The sequence below is a fragment of the Python bivittatus genome, unplaced genomic scaffold, assembly GCF_059951505.1.
Source record: "Python bivittatus isolate LINGU-HERP-01145 unplaced genomic scaffold, Pbiv_v1 ctg000700_np1212, whole genome shotgun sequence".
Lineage (NCBI taxonomy): Eukaryota > Metazoa > Chordata > Lepidosauria > Squamata > Pythonidae > Python > Python bivittatus.
In genome coordinates, this window is record NW_028277098.1 from 96,008,913 (window position 1) to 96,023,775 (window position 14,863).

The 14,863-nt window shown below is 40.4% G+C and overlaps 1 protein-coding gene across 1 annotated transcript in view; it reads right to left on the reverse strand.

Moving 5' to 3' along the window:
• Window positions 1–14,863, reverse strand: part of LAMA5 (laminin subunit alpha 5) — a 188,098-nt gene that overhangs the window by 38,312 nt on the left and 134,923 nt on the right. The window contains exons 33-43 of the mRNA XM_088153275.1: window positions 13,197–13,312; window positions 11,568–11,779; window positions 10,097–10,301; window positions 8,228–8,372; window positions 7,546–7,686; window positions 6,888–7,049; window positions 5,813–5,914; window positions 5,634–5,717; window positions 4,792–5,022; window positions 2,878–2,991; window positions 957–1,084 (exon numbers count right to left, since the gene is read on the reverse strand). Coding sequence (XP_088009401.1) covers window positions 957–1,084; window positions 2,878–2,991; window positions 4,792–5,022; window positions 5,634–5,717; window positions 5,813–5,914; window positions 6,888–7,049; window positions 7,546–7,686; window positions 8,228–8,372; window positions 10,097–10,301; window positions 11,568–11,779; window positions 13,197–13,312 — 1,640 coding nt within the window. The remainder of the gene's footprint in view (window positions 1–956; window positions 1,085–2,877; window positions 2,992–4,791; window positions 5,023–5,633; window positions 5,718–5,812; window positions 5,915–6,887; window positions 7,050–7,545; window positions 7,687–8,227; window positions 8,373–10,096; window positions 10,302–11,567; window positions 11,780–13,196; window positions 13,313–14,863) is intronic.

Here is a 14,863-nt window from a genome sequence, read left to right on the forward strand (position 1 = left end):
GGGTACAAACTGAACTATGAACCTACAACAAGGTGTGATATAATGGATCTGAACCTTTAGGAAAGGCACAGTGCATGGTTCTTCATAGGTCTCTCATCAAAGGTAGGCAAGGGAAAGAAATCACGCCTGTAAATGCACCATGAAATCCACACGTTCCTTGCGCATAAGCTAAAACCCAAAACAATCTATAATGTCAGGGAGAAAAAGAGTACAAGCCTTCTCCCCAGTGTCTGATATAAGAACATTTTTGACAGTGTGCTCTGAAACACATGTCTCTATGTCAACTGTGGTCTTGTAGTCATGGTTGCTGAATGAAGAGAGGGAAATTCCCCACTCCCACCCCAATATCAGTTGCCACGGACAAAGTACATCTCTAATTCATCCTACAACAATCCATTAAGACAAGTTGCAATTCCCAATTAAGTGGACAACAATCTGTATCTAGAAACCACTTTTAACATGTTTGGAAATGTAGGGGCTACAGCTGGATAATCACCAAGGACAGCCACATGAAACATGGGAATAGCACCAGAATTTATTTTAGAAAACGTTCACAATTCTATTCACTTATCTTCCCCCCTTTAAAAAGTCAAGGCCAATGAATTTGTATTTCTCTTTCAACTTGGTCAGAGGTTTTTTTTTTTTTCTCCTAAAAATGTTGTACTTCTGTAAATGCTGTGACTTCCCTAAGCTTGTCTTCCTCTTGGGCATGATAGCTGCTAAATTTGGTACATAAGAATATATAGGCGAAGACATTATCCCAAGATTCGGTCATGATTTTTGTTCATTTACTACCTGATACATGGATTCAGTGAAGAGGAATGGAATTTATCACTAGGGAAGATTCTTATGGAATTAGCAAACTGGAATAAATACACTCTTCCATACACAAATAAGAAGCTAATACATTATGTTGCCAAAGAACCAAGAGGAATATATCTGTGGGAGAAACTCACTTGTTAGATGGAACTGAAAGAGGACAGGGACATCCTATGCATTGCAGATGTCTCTCAAGTGAAGAGTTCCCCACAAAACCATCCTTACATCTTTCACAGTGATCACCTTCTGTGTTGTGCTGGCAATTCTACATAGAAAAAAAAAATGAAGCTAATTTTGCATATTCAAAAGTTTCAGGTTTTATCATCATGTTCCTCAGGAGTAAGTCTGGCTATATCTTCAGAAATCAGTAAGACTACTTATTACAGATAAATGATTTTGCCTTTTATTTTGGGGAAAAAAATTGGGAAATTATACCTTGTAGAATAATCAGAGAAGTACTTGGTTCCTCAACCATGATGTTAAAAAATCAAGAGATAGAGGAGAAGCAATGATAACATAAAAATAGTTAGATCTTTTAACTATCTGGTCTAGGTTCCAAAACAATCTGAGATAGGTTTGTAGTCTGGATATGTTTATTATTGGGATGTGTTATCAGTGTCAATTTTAAATTCTTGTTCTTGTTCTTTGGGTTGGTCCCAAAAAGAAACCCTAACTATAGATTTTGGACTTCTAACCTTCAGTGTATTCTCCATAATCTTGATGCCAATAAGGATTTATTGCACATAGCATTTGGCCAAACTATTACAGAACATTGCATTTGGTCTATTGTACAAAATCTTGAGAATCTTTCCTCTGCTTTCCTTGCTTCTCATCTTTCCATCTTCCTAATTGCTTGGTGAAAAGCAGCCATTTTTTCCTCAAAGGATCCTGACTACTTGCTGAGACAGAGTTAGAGAAAGCTCCATCTAGTGCCTTGACTGTTAGATGGCAATTAAAAGAAAGAAGGTAGCAGCTGACCTTGATTGGGGTCAGAGGCAACAGGATCAGTCTGGATTAGGACTTGGATGAGGGACTCCAAGGAATCCCAGGGCTGCAGATTAGACTGGGAAGTCAACCCCCCCCCCCCAAATAATAATAATAATCCCAGGAGAACTCCATGGCCAACCACTTCTATACCATTGCAAAGAAAACTGCACGGGTATCTGCATGAAGTTCCCTGCGTTGGATCCACCATCCCATCTATCACATTGTTCCCTTCAAGGTGTAGAATAGAGGAAGGGTCATCTGGTTTCCTACTTGCGAACTCTATTTTGCTGCCATAATTTTCATAAAAGAATTAAGGCCGGAATGACCAAAGGCTACTCTCTTTAGGATTGCCCGTGCTGATAGTATTGTTTTGAGTGGCTCTGGAAAATTCTGTGCTTTTCGATATCGAGAAACAGAGATCTCTAGATAATGTAAGACTGGTGCCTGTTGTTCATCTCTCTCTCTCTCCCCTTCCCTCCCTGTTTTTTCCAGCCTTTTGTCTCATTTTTGCCAGTTAGTTGTTGTTTGATGTTTGCTAATGTTGAATAAATAAACTTCAAGCTATATTTTTGCTGGCTGAACTGAGTGTTGTGTATACTTGCACAACATCTACATACAGGGTTGGAGTGGGAGCGTGCTGAATGAAAACTAAACTGGAAACTACCCACAGTCATTGTCTAATATCCAGGAATCAAGCCCAACTCACGATGAGACCTTACTTACTATTTCTATAATCTTAAGTAAATTATATGGACTCTTAACTCAAGAAAATGAGAAGAACAGTTTGTTTTATTCAAGCATAAAGGAGAGTAAACCAATAGCAGGGTCGTTATTTCTACTGCATACATTTAGGAGTTAATGAAGTCCAAACGTGACTCAAAGTAATGTGGGAAAGGGTACAAGGCAAATGACCTGGAAAATTTCTGCTTGCTCTAGGATTCAAGACACCAGCCCTAAAACACTGTCTCGGCCTCCAGTATCTCTGAGCCATTAAACAAATCACTACTTAACAGTTATTGGAGAAAGCACCTTTTGGATAAATGGACTTGAACAATCATTTTGTTTACTTACAAGGCATATTCCAGATCCTGGGAGGCACTGATCCGAATGCCCATTGCAGTTACATGGAATGCATTTCCCTAGAAAGAGACCCTTGATGTCTCTGTAATAGCCTGGAGCACATTCCTAATTGCAAAGGAAATAATACGTGTCAGACCAGTAAGGCAGAATGCCTGCAGGAGGAGGGGGCTCTTAACATTCCTCATCTTACGTGAGACCTTGAGTTGTGTGAGTCTCACTGCTTAGGAGTAGCAACAGGCTCTGACAAATTGCACCATTCACAGTTTTCATTTCATCAATTGCCCGAAAAACCAATGAGTAGCTCAGCGATGATGATGAGTGACAATAAACAGATTTGTCCATTAAATGCAAATCAAATCATACAGGCAAGGTGTACAATATAATACTAGGCAAGGCAAAATATGGGTTAACCCTCCCAGAAATAGCTGTGGCTATAATCTTATCCACTCTCAGGCCGAGTCCCATTGATTTCAGACCTGCTTTCCTTTAACTTCACTATAGTTTTTGCCTTCTGTGAAGGAAGGAAATTCTAACAAATTAGTTTGAGAACATTAGCTTACTCTCATAGGCTGAATATGATTTCAATGAACACAAAGTCCGTATAAGCTGTTCCTGCTTAATCTTTTTGTTTGAGATGGTCAGGTATTTCCATCACTTTCTTTCCATGTCCGGGCCAATGGGACGCTTCTAAAAAGCTCCAAGGAGGGCTGATAAACAACCCGTCTCTTCCCTAGCTATGGGTCCACAGTAGCAACTGAGCAATGGCAGAGAGGAACTGACTCTGAGAGGTCCGTACGGCTATGGCTGACCAGCTGATGGGTGTACCTCCTGGATAGTATCAGGAGAACCCTGCTGGGTCAGACCTAAAGCTTATCAAGACCAGTATCCTGGTTCCCCAGCAGCTTTCACAGGGGTATTGGCAGGGCATGGTAAAAAAAAGTCAAGATGTCAGCCACAATGGTGCACATAAAAAACAGGCAGAATTTTGACTGCACCACTGCAGCTGCCATTTCGACTTTTTTTAGATACCTTGCGGCCATCCCTGAACCATCTTTAGGTCTTTAGGAATTCACAGACAGGACATGGGGACAAAAGGCCCCTCTCAATGTCTTAAAAACATTCTGCCTCTGATCCTAGAGGTTAGAGGACCTGCATAACCAGTAACTACTGATGGAGAAGTACTTCATGGATTTTCTCTCCTCAGTCTCTCACAATTCAGCTTCACCGGAGGATCCTGTTCCACACTTCCTCTGCACCATGCATGATGTATAAATGTATATCACATCCCTTTGTACTTTCTCTCCTTAGTTTCTAAGGAAATGACTTTCAATGGAGTAACCCTTCCTTGCAGTGCAGATGCTCTGCTCCTTCGATCTTTTCAACCGCTCTTCTCAGTCCTAGAGTCTTCCAGTCCTAGAGCGGCCTTGTGGACATGCAATGACCAAATATGCATATTTCCAGGATGATAATGCCACGGATTTGTACAGAGGCATTAAAAGAATCAGAGTTTTAATGGTCCTGAACCTAGCATATGCTTTTTTCATAGAACACTGGATCAAAATTTTCATAATGTCTATTTATTTATGCTATTGCTATGTTGCTCTATTCCAAAATGGCCTTGAGAAGCAGATTATGAATCCCAAATGACTTACTGATGGCTTAAGGCAGTGTTTCTCAACCATGGCAACTTTAAGATGGGTGGACTTCAACTCCAAGAATTCCCCAGCCAGCATGGCTGGCTGGGGAATTTTGGGAGTTGAAGTCTATCCATCTTAATGTTGCTAAGGTTGAGAAACCCTGGCTTAAAGGAATGCAAGAAGGAGGAGGCAGTAACTACCAACTTTATATAATGAACTGAGGATTCTGATCACTCTACATGAATTAGGGAAGAAACAGTTTTCTTACCTGGCAAGAATCTCCTCTGTAATTGGCTGGGCACAGACACAGCTCCACACTTCTGGCTTGGATGCTTCCACCGGTCTCTGTGGTTCTCTCCAGGATCACCCGATGCAGGGACACAGAGGATGAAATTGGGGAAAAGAGAGCCCGAATCTGCAGCTGCTCCAAGTTAGCCAGCACCATCATCAGCTCTTCCCTGGAGACTGGGTTGTGTGTCTCAGTGTGTCTAAAATTACCCTAGGAAAGAAAAGAGAGCTGCAGTACAACATTAGTAGGAATGTGGTTCCCTTATATCAATAAACCTTTCCAGGTTATGGTTGCACTGGATTAAGATCCAGATTATGGACCTTAATTTTCCCACCAAATGGAAATCTGTGTTGGATTGAGCACTAGATACGTCTCGTATTGTTGCAATTGAAGCCATTTCTCAAGGTAAGATATCAGAATACCTGCAAGAAAGCAGATCTTCAAACCTGGGCTACTGATTGTTTATTTTATGTTTAAGTCTATAGCTTCAACCATTAAATGTTTGTGCAACTTTTAATGCGGATTGATTGTTAAACACAAAGGGCAGGCTGAAATAGAACTCTGCTTCCAGAATTGAATGATCACTCCCGAACCATATATATGACTTTAATTTTTCTATGTATGTAAGACTCAGCAACATTCAGTACCATCCACCTTTTGGAACATCTGCAAGATTGGAGATTGAGGGTATCGTTCTGTAGTGGTTCCTCTCCTTCCTGAATAGAGAGGACCCAACCCAAAATACAAGCTTCTGAAACCATCAGAAAATTCCCTGACCAGTACATTTCACCTCTCCCATGGTGTAATAAATCTCAACTGACCTCCAACAGTTGAAGCTGTCCTTTATAAATCTCTCCAGGAGCGGGATAGGAGTCTTCAACAAACATAATACTCATCTGGTTTCCCTAGGAAAGGACCAAAAACATATGAATGAAAGAAAATACAGTTGGGCATAATGCCATTTAGATCAAGGACCAAGGAGAATGAATGGGAGTTATACCTTGAGGATAACATCTGCTCGGGATTCCATCGGTATGAAGACATCACCCCTCTGAATGTCTGAGTGCAGCTCATACTTCAAATACCCAGCATAGGAGGAGACCTGTATTTGAAAGCAAGAATATGTTGCCCAAAAGAATTTTAAAATCCTTTCCAAGCTCCTAATTCAAGGTTCTAGTCCCAAATTAATTTAAAAATCCTTGATAGGATTACATTTTAGTTAAATATGACATTTTTCAGATGGAAAAGTGCCCTTTTCAATTAAGATAGTAATACCATCATAGTTGAATGAATAGAAAGAGACTAAGTGCCATAAGAGATGCTGGACTGTTTCATGTCTGTTCAAAGCAAATAAATGTTTGCTTGAATTAGTGATATTGATTGTTTCCTCCCTTCAAAAAAGTTTTTGTCTTACTGAACAGTGTCTTTTGTCTTAGTTGTAACCACTGGATATCAACAATGAAAGAAAAAGCTATTTTTTAAAGGTTTTTTTGTGACAGAACCATCTCAACTATTTTGTAAATAAGAATTTGTAGGCACATTCTAAGTATTTTTTTTTTTTTAAAAACAGCCCTAATTTCCTTTCAAATTTTGAGAAGAATACATTCTATTCCAAATTTTGGGAAAAATTTAATAGATTTTTAGACTTATATTAATTACAGTTGAAAATATGAGCATCTTGAAGTCAGTGAAAATCTCCTGAAACCTAAATTGTAAGATACGGGTTTTTATGTGCTTCAGAACTAAAATCCAGCATTCATCTATTTTATTTTTTCAACTGATATAGCCGCCCACTTGGCACATGACTCAGTGTGGCATACATCATAATAACAAATTCAATAAAACCACACAGCAATAATACTAATACTAGTACACTAAAAAATACTTTTTAAAGAAACAACAACAAAAGTTTTATCTAGGTGGTTCTTTATCATGTAAGTTGATCTGGAAGAAAAAAGGAAAATTTATGGTTCTATGGAGTCTAAATGTCATTTCAAATATTAGAATTTGGCTTTTGAGCATTATGACACTGGATTACTTTGACAAAAATTGCATTTCAGCCCAGAATCACTTACCTGATCTCCAAGATACGAATTGGGGGCATGCCAATAAAGTTCTTGGAAAACCTCTGGAAAATGCCGAAGATCAGCATGAACCACCTCATCTTCCAAGCTGACTGAGGTGGGGGCTCCCTGGCGGTCTCCACTCAGCAAAGTCCATCCATTCATGTCAATGAACTAGAAGACAAAGGTCTTGATAAGAAAATGTGGGCTTGCCAAGTGGCTTAGAAGCTTTTAAAGCTTTTGAGACATTCAGCCTAAAATAGGACTGTGAGGTTCCTCTCTCTGCCAACCTTAACCCTGTGATCCTCTCTTGATGTGCAAGAGAATGGCCCAAATCTCTCAAGGCAGAAATGGAGATGGAGATGGGGATGGAGATGGAGACAGGAATGGGTAGACAGACCTAAAGATATTTGCTGCTATTACTTGATGCTCACTATTATTATGTTGTATAAGTAACTGCCAAATCTATGAGGTTCTTTTAATAGTATTCTCTGAACAGAAAAGAACTTCATAGAGTCATCTCATACTTTTTTCATACTGCGCAGCAGCTTCCTTCCTTGATTAAATGGCTGGCTTTGAACACTTAACCTTCCTTTATGTGCTAAATACAAACTTCTTTTATCCCTCTTTTCTGGAATAGTCACCCCTAAATTCCCACCTAATCATTTACCTCCACACGGTACTTCTCGGCACTGTGGCAGCGGTCCGTTGCCCCAAAACAGAAACACTTGGTGCAGCCTTTAGGATTGCTGGCATCGAGGGAGAATGTCCCCAAGTGGCACTGATCACACCTTGGGCCTTCCACATTTTCCTAGAGATTGAAAAAGAAACAAGATAGGCCCACATTTTTTTTCACTGGCACGTTCAAGGAAGAAATGAACAAAGAAGGGAGTCTTGTGAGTGTGTCTTGACTAACTGCTGGGAAGAATTCCTTAAGTTTTAGAAGATTCACCATGCTGGTTGAGTGGCAGGGAGGGATGTTCAGGCACATCTTGAGGGTTACAAATTCCTTGTGCCTTTTGAACATGTTGCACTCAAGGCAAATCTCACATTCCTCAACAAAGCATTTTGCTGCAAAGCTATTTTTGTTTCTAAAGAAGTGCTTCTGGAGAACTGTAGGATTGCACTGGTCAATAACAATTAGGGCTGCATATTCAGGCTCAAATTCCTCCCCTGATAGAACACTCTATTATTGACTCTAAAAAGAAATGACTGTTGGCAGGTTTGTATTGAAAATAATTGTTGATGCTGCTGGGAACTGAAAGCACCAAGAGCACTGGTCCTACCATTTCCTACTGGTCCTTAAACAGAAATCTGGCCAGAAACTGAGTTTAGATAATGATCAGACTAACCTTGCAGTGACATTCTCCAGTGACTGGATCACAGATACTTGGTTTGGTTCCTGCTTCATGGCAGTCACAAGCCCTGCAGTTGGGGTAGCCATAATAGCCTGGGGCACAGAGATCACATTGACGTCCTATAATGTTGGGCTTGCATCTGGAAGAACAAAGGGTCATCTTTTGTATTATTTCCTTTGTCATTACAGCTGGTTTTTAAGTCATGTTAGGCTAACATGACTAGCGCAAAGGAGTAGGTTGGAAAAGTTTATAAAACAGGCGTTACAAAGCAGCTTTATTCATGGCATCATTGTCAAGACAAAGAGAACTGAATTTTGATTTTCCCAATCCATTTTACACACCTACTTGTCCACAAGTGAATTATTAGGACAGAATCTATATAATTCAACATTTTATTTCCAGTAAAAGCAGTTGTGTTTGGGAAAAATAACTGGGGTGTGATGGTAACTGCTCTCCCGTTTTTGATCACCAATGCTCTATGCAGAAGTAAAAATAAAAATAAATAAAAAATAAAATAAAATAAAAATAAAAATAAAAATCTTTTACATGCAGAAGATAAAGAATCCTATTTAACTCACATCCAATACTATATTTCATTTAAGGGGTATATTATAAAAATTCAGAAAGATCCAGAATGAGGTTATTTTCTTTCAAATCCATCAATTTTCATATTTCCTCCAGAGCTGCTTCTATGACTTACTGAAATTTTAGGAAAAGTACTGGATTAATTCAGCTCCTGTAATGAATCTCCAGCAACAAAAGGTATACATACTTTGCTCCAGAAAAGGATGGCATTTTTCTCTGATTAAAAAAATAACAATAATAATAAAGGAATTCTGCAGTCCAGCTTGAAAGGTGAGAGACAATGTTGAATGCGCATTAGTCTTTGGCTTTTTAATTCTTTCCAACCCAATAAAAAGTTGGGAAAATATAGAAAGGGCTTTAGAACTCTCTATTCATCATAGAGACTTTCTAAATACAGAATGCAATAGATCAAAGTTTGGTGTTTGGAGAGAAGGTGGTGAATGAAAAATTGACTGGATCAGACTGGGGGACATGGAGAAAAAAATCCCACCCAGCCCAAAATCCCTTTGGAAAGGTGGTTGGGTAGAGCCTTGGAATGTTGTCAGCTGCTCCATTCTAGGCTTCTCTTCCTTTTCCCTCCTGGTCATCTGATCCAGAGCAGAACATCTGCAGCTCACCTGTACCAGTGCTTCCTAGTGCACCCATACACACACAGATGTGACACAAGGGAGAGCAGAAACACACAGCTGCAACATATTATTATTATTTTTGTTTTGTTTTGTTTTTTGCACAGAAGAAAAACAAACTCCCTCCTATGGTTACAGTTGGCAATGGGTGTGGGAATATGTCCCCACCTGGGGTTGAGAAGAATCCCAGAAGTCACGCTCCACATGCTTTCCCTACCTTATTATATTAACAAAACAGAAGTGCTCAGAATCAACAAAGCATAATTTCTAAATGCAAATTCAGCATTATGTATATCATTATTGATCATCAGAGCCACGTTTGGGAGATGGAAAGCTGGTGTCTTAGAATCATCTAGCCAACTTGTTATAGGTATGAAAAGGTAAGGCCTTTAAGAATCTGAGAACTTAAGGGAAACAGGGAGTAAAAAAGGATAACACAATACGTCCGGGTTTAAGAGTTTACATTCTTCTGCAGTGCATTGGATGGTGACCATCAAAGTTGCCCAAAATTTGAGCTGTTCTTAACTTCAGTTGAGCTGAGAAGAAAAAGGTATCAACTGTCTACAGCTGTTTTATTTGTAAAACGTAGACCAATGCAGGATGGTGCTCTAGGATTTAGGCAAACAGGGTTCATATCATTATCACCACTTACTGGCATTGTCCACTCTCTATATTACATCCTGGTTCAGTCTGATCTTGGATCCCAGAACTAGAACAATTGCAGTCCTCGCAGCCCACCAGGGGGTGACAGCCAAAGGTTTGGGGCTCACAGACCACACACTCTGGTCTAATGGTGCGCGGTGGGCAGATGCACTGTCCCGTCAGTTCATCACACAGGCGAAGTCCACAGTCACAAGCTAAGAGTGAAATCAGGTATGTATCATAAAGAGAACCCATGCATACAAACACATCATCAGCCTAGAACAATCATTCTTAAACTGGGGGTAATTACCCCTTGGGCATATCCTGGGGTTAATGAAGCAATTTATAATTGCTTGTTTGTGAGTCGAGGTTCCAGTGTGGGATGGCCACCGCCAAGACACTGGTGTAAACAGAGATAGTTTTGCAGGGGTAATGACATTATTTGAGACTGGGAAAAGGGGTCATTGGGGCAAACAGTTCAAGAACCACTGGCCTAGAACATCCATCTGACTACTGGGTTCTAGAGTATGTTTGAATCTGCAAGGCACTTTCAGTGATATCCCACAAATGGGTTAGCTGCATTTGGCTCTACAAATTCAACATGTCACACATGGTTCACACATTTTGGAAAGGCATCTTCGTAACTGTTAAGCTAGAAGGATCCTACATGTCTATAAAGATCTCCCATCTAGTAACTTAAGAAAAAAACAGGGGGTTGAATGAACTCCTCTCCTCCTTATATACTAAATCAGCTTAAGCAGAAACAAATAGGATGTCTCTTTACTCAAGGTTCCTAACATTAAGAAAAACTGTACTTTTTCTGTTGAGAAGCAAGGCAGGATGTCCATTCTAAAAGTTGCAAGGAAACAACAGAATGGTGCTGAACACAAAGAAGGAAGTTGTAGTGACTAATTTGTCTTTCTATATTTGTACCCCAACTGCTGCTATTTAAACTACAAATGGTTCCTGTTCCAAAACTTGGAATGCACCAAATATATAATACAGACAGCTGGGTCATTGTAAATTCAATTGTATTGTTCCAGGAATGAGGGTTTCAATAAATTCTTATTCAGAATTATGAATGTATTCACAAATACACTGTGCTGAAATTCGAAATCTATGTGGATTTTGTCTTGCGCATTAGTAAAAGGAACCCTAATTTTCAGCCACTTCTCACTCATGCATCCTTCTGGTAATTTCACACTGATTTTTCAATCCAATTTACTGTCTTGGATATCTTGCTAAAAGAATCCCACGGAAGAAAATGTCTGTTTAGAAGCTCCACTAAAATAGAAGCTGGTAAGCTAACTAATAACCCAGCGCTCTACCTTCAATTTATTTATGGAGTAGGTGAAGTGAATCCCAAATTTTTCTTGGCAGATAGGAATAAAATGATGACCTTGAATTATGAGCAAAATGTTGCCTGTCACGCAAATGATCTCTCCCTACTTCTCTCCCACCCCATAAATTGAGAGACTCACGTCGGCAGTTGGGGAAGCCCCAATATCCAGTGGCACAGTGGGAACATTCTCGGCCAATGACATTGGACCTGCACGCACACTGGCCCCCAAATGGCTCACACTGGCTTGAAATCGCACCAGCCTCATGACAATTGCAAGGTTCAGCCCCGTTGTTGTAAAAAAGAGAAATTGAGATGGCAGAGTCCTGGCAGAACTTGGATGATGTTACAGGGCTGCAGAGAGAGAGAAAGGTTTTGCACCGGGTCTCAACAGAGTACAATGTCTACAAATGTCATGTATTAATAAAGGTTTTACCACTTGTATTCATTAAGGTACAGATAACTAATTCAATTCATTAATTAAAATGTGTAGCTGCACCACTGTACAAAGTTTCTTTTTTGCAAGCATGAAGGCTAGACAAAGAAAGAAATGAATCTGAGAACTCTTCAGGACAGTAAGATGTACACTCAAGTATGGGCTCATAAAACAGATGCAGGAACTAGATAGTAAGAAGGCTAGATACATGTTATTTGAGGGACCACCTATCTTCTGTAGTGTCTGGCTGGCCAATTCGAGCTTACAAGGTTGGTCCAGTCTGGGTTCATTTGATTAAACAATTTCATTTATCAAGATCTCCTCTGTCACAGCATCTGCCCTCTGGAATGAGGTTCCCCCAGAGATTCAGATGCTCCCACCATGATGGCATTCTGGAGGGCCATAAAGACCTGACTGTTCTCCCAAGCCTTGGGCTAGGGTGGCTGGAGCTCCCTCTGCTGGATGTTAGATGTTGGTGGGATATTTTGGGGTATCTACCAGGTTCTTTCTTTTATAGTTTGTTTTGTTGTTGTTGTTATACATTGCTTCTTATTATATTCTTTTTATCTTGTTTAGTGTACCGTGAGCTGCCCAGAGTGGCTTGCAGTCAGGCCCCACCCAACTGAATCAAATAAATCAATAAAGCCATTACTTAAGCAGGAATGATCAGACTGGGTCTTGTGGGCAGGGGGAGGAGATGATGAGTTTTATTTGGGGAGCGGAAGTGTTGGAGGGCTTGCACACTTAGGAGAGCGCTGTTGCCAGAATTCACTCCTGCTCTGTCTGAGAAGAGCAGGAGCAAAGTCAAAGGTGGGTATGTTTCCAATGCGGTCTTACAGGAATCAGACTTTCAGCCTTTGTCAAGATCTGGATTGGACTGTGATCTAGACAGCACGTGGAGGAGATACCAGAGCACGATCTTATCCAGCCTTGGGAGCTTGTGATATTTATATTGAGGCAAGATTGCTGGTAGGCCCAGTGGAAGGCGCAGGGGATCTGGGAATCCAGCCAAGGCACTCATGACATGCATACCTAGGATTGGGTCCCCGTCCAGGCAGGATGGGCAAGGATCAAGTCCTTAGCAACTGTGGAAATTTAATTATTGGGCAGGGGGCTTATTTCTTGTCCAGTGCTAGTTCTATTACAACTATTTTTTTATGCTTGGGGAGGTGGATGGATCTCATGCAACTGTTCACTCTTTTGGAGGGTCTCACAATGAAAGGTCTGAAGGAAGACAGTATAAAATGGGTGCCCCCAAATCAACACTGGGAACGGGTTCTAAAGTTTAGAGAAAATTCCAGCTGAAACAACCCAGATGCCTATTTTCAATCTCACTTGATATAGAAGCCATTGACTCCACAGCTACTGATGAAATCGTAAGATTTGTCCAGTGGTTCTTCCGAAAGATAGCTGGAGCCATAACTGCTTTCAGGAACCACAAGGATATAATCCTGTAATAAAATAAATCCAAGTAGTAAAATAGCCTATTACTTATTCAAACATATGGTTTCTCATTTCGAAATCCAACTTCATATAGAAATGCTGTTCTTTACTGTGCTTTTTACTACTCTCTAGTAGTCACATAATGTACCTCAATATCTGTGACCTGGATATGCTGCATGAAAACTTATTTGCACAGATTTTCCAATCCTTCTTCTTGGATAAAGAAAGATAGAAGAGTAGACAATTACCTTAAAGGTTCCTTTATGGTAATAAAGGGTTTAGTCTGGGGTTCTAAGAAGGTGGTAATCCCAAACAAGCCAGAAAGACATGGATCTTGTCTTCATGAAGAGCGTTTGGTTTCTCCCCAAATTTACCTTAGTAGACTTACAAAACAGTCAAGAGAAAAGAGACAGAATCAAAAGTTGCTTGATTTGTCTTCTTTTATAACTCTGTGAATTTTTACTTAGATAAGTTTTGTAGATCTGTGGTTTGGATAGTTTCCTGATAGAAAGAAAGGTTGGATTACCAAAAAGGTGTTTCTCTAAGATGCCACAGTTAAAAGTAGCCAGCCAAAATAGAGGATTGGCATTTGAGAAGTGGGGGCAGGAACAATAGGAAGAAACTACAAGACTGTCTGTCATCTGTAGAATTTCTAAAAACCAAACCTTTATGGTCAGTGAGGAGCCATGAGCATAACTGTTTTTTGTTGTTGTTTAGTCGTTAAGTCGTGTCCGACTCTTCGTGACCCCATGAACCATATTGTGCCAGGCCTTCCTGTCCTTCACTGCCTCCCTGAGTTTGCTCAGTTTCATGCTCATTGCTTCAGTGATGCTATCTAACCATCTCATCTTCTGCCGTCCTCTTCTCCTTTTGCCTTCAATCTTTCCCAGCATCAGGGTCTTCTCCAAAGAGATCTCTCTTCGCATTAGGTGACCAAAGTATCTGAGCTTGAGCTTCATTATCGATCCTTCCAATGAGCAATCAGGGTTGATTTCCTTTAAGATTGACTGGTTTGACCTCCTAGCAGTCCAGGGGACTCTCAAGAGTCTTCTCCAGCACCACAGTTCAAAGGCATCAATTCTTCGGCGCTCAGCCTTCTTTATGGTCCAGCTCTCACAGCCATACATTACTACTGGAAAAACCATAGCTTTGACTATGCGGATCTTTGTCGGCAAGGTGACGTCTCTGCTTTTTAATATGCTATCTAGGCTTGCCATAGCTTTCCTCCCAAGGAGCAAGCGTCTTTTAATTTCATGGCTGCAGTCTCCGTCTGCGGTGATCTTGGAGCCCAAATAAATGAAGTCTGTTACTGCTTCCATTTCTACCCCTTCTATTTGCCAGGAATTGATGGGTCCAGATGCCATGATCTTAGTTTTTTTAATGTAGAGTTTCAAGCCAGCTTTCGCACTCTCCTCTTTTACCCTCATCAAGAGGCTCTTTAGTTCTTCTTCACTTTCTGCCATTAGGGTGCTATCGTCCGCATATCTGAGGTTGTTGATGATTCTCCCTGCAATCTTAATTCCGGCTTGTGATTCTTCCAGCCTGGCATTTCTCATGAT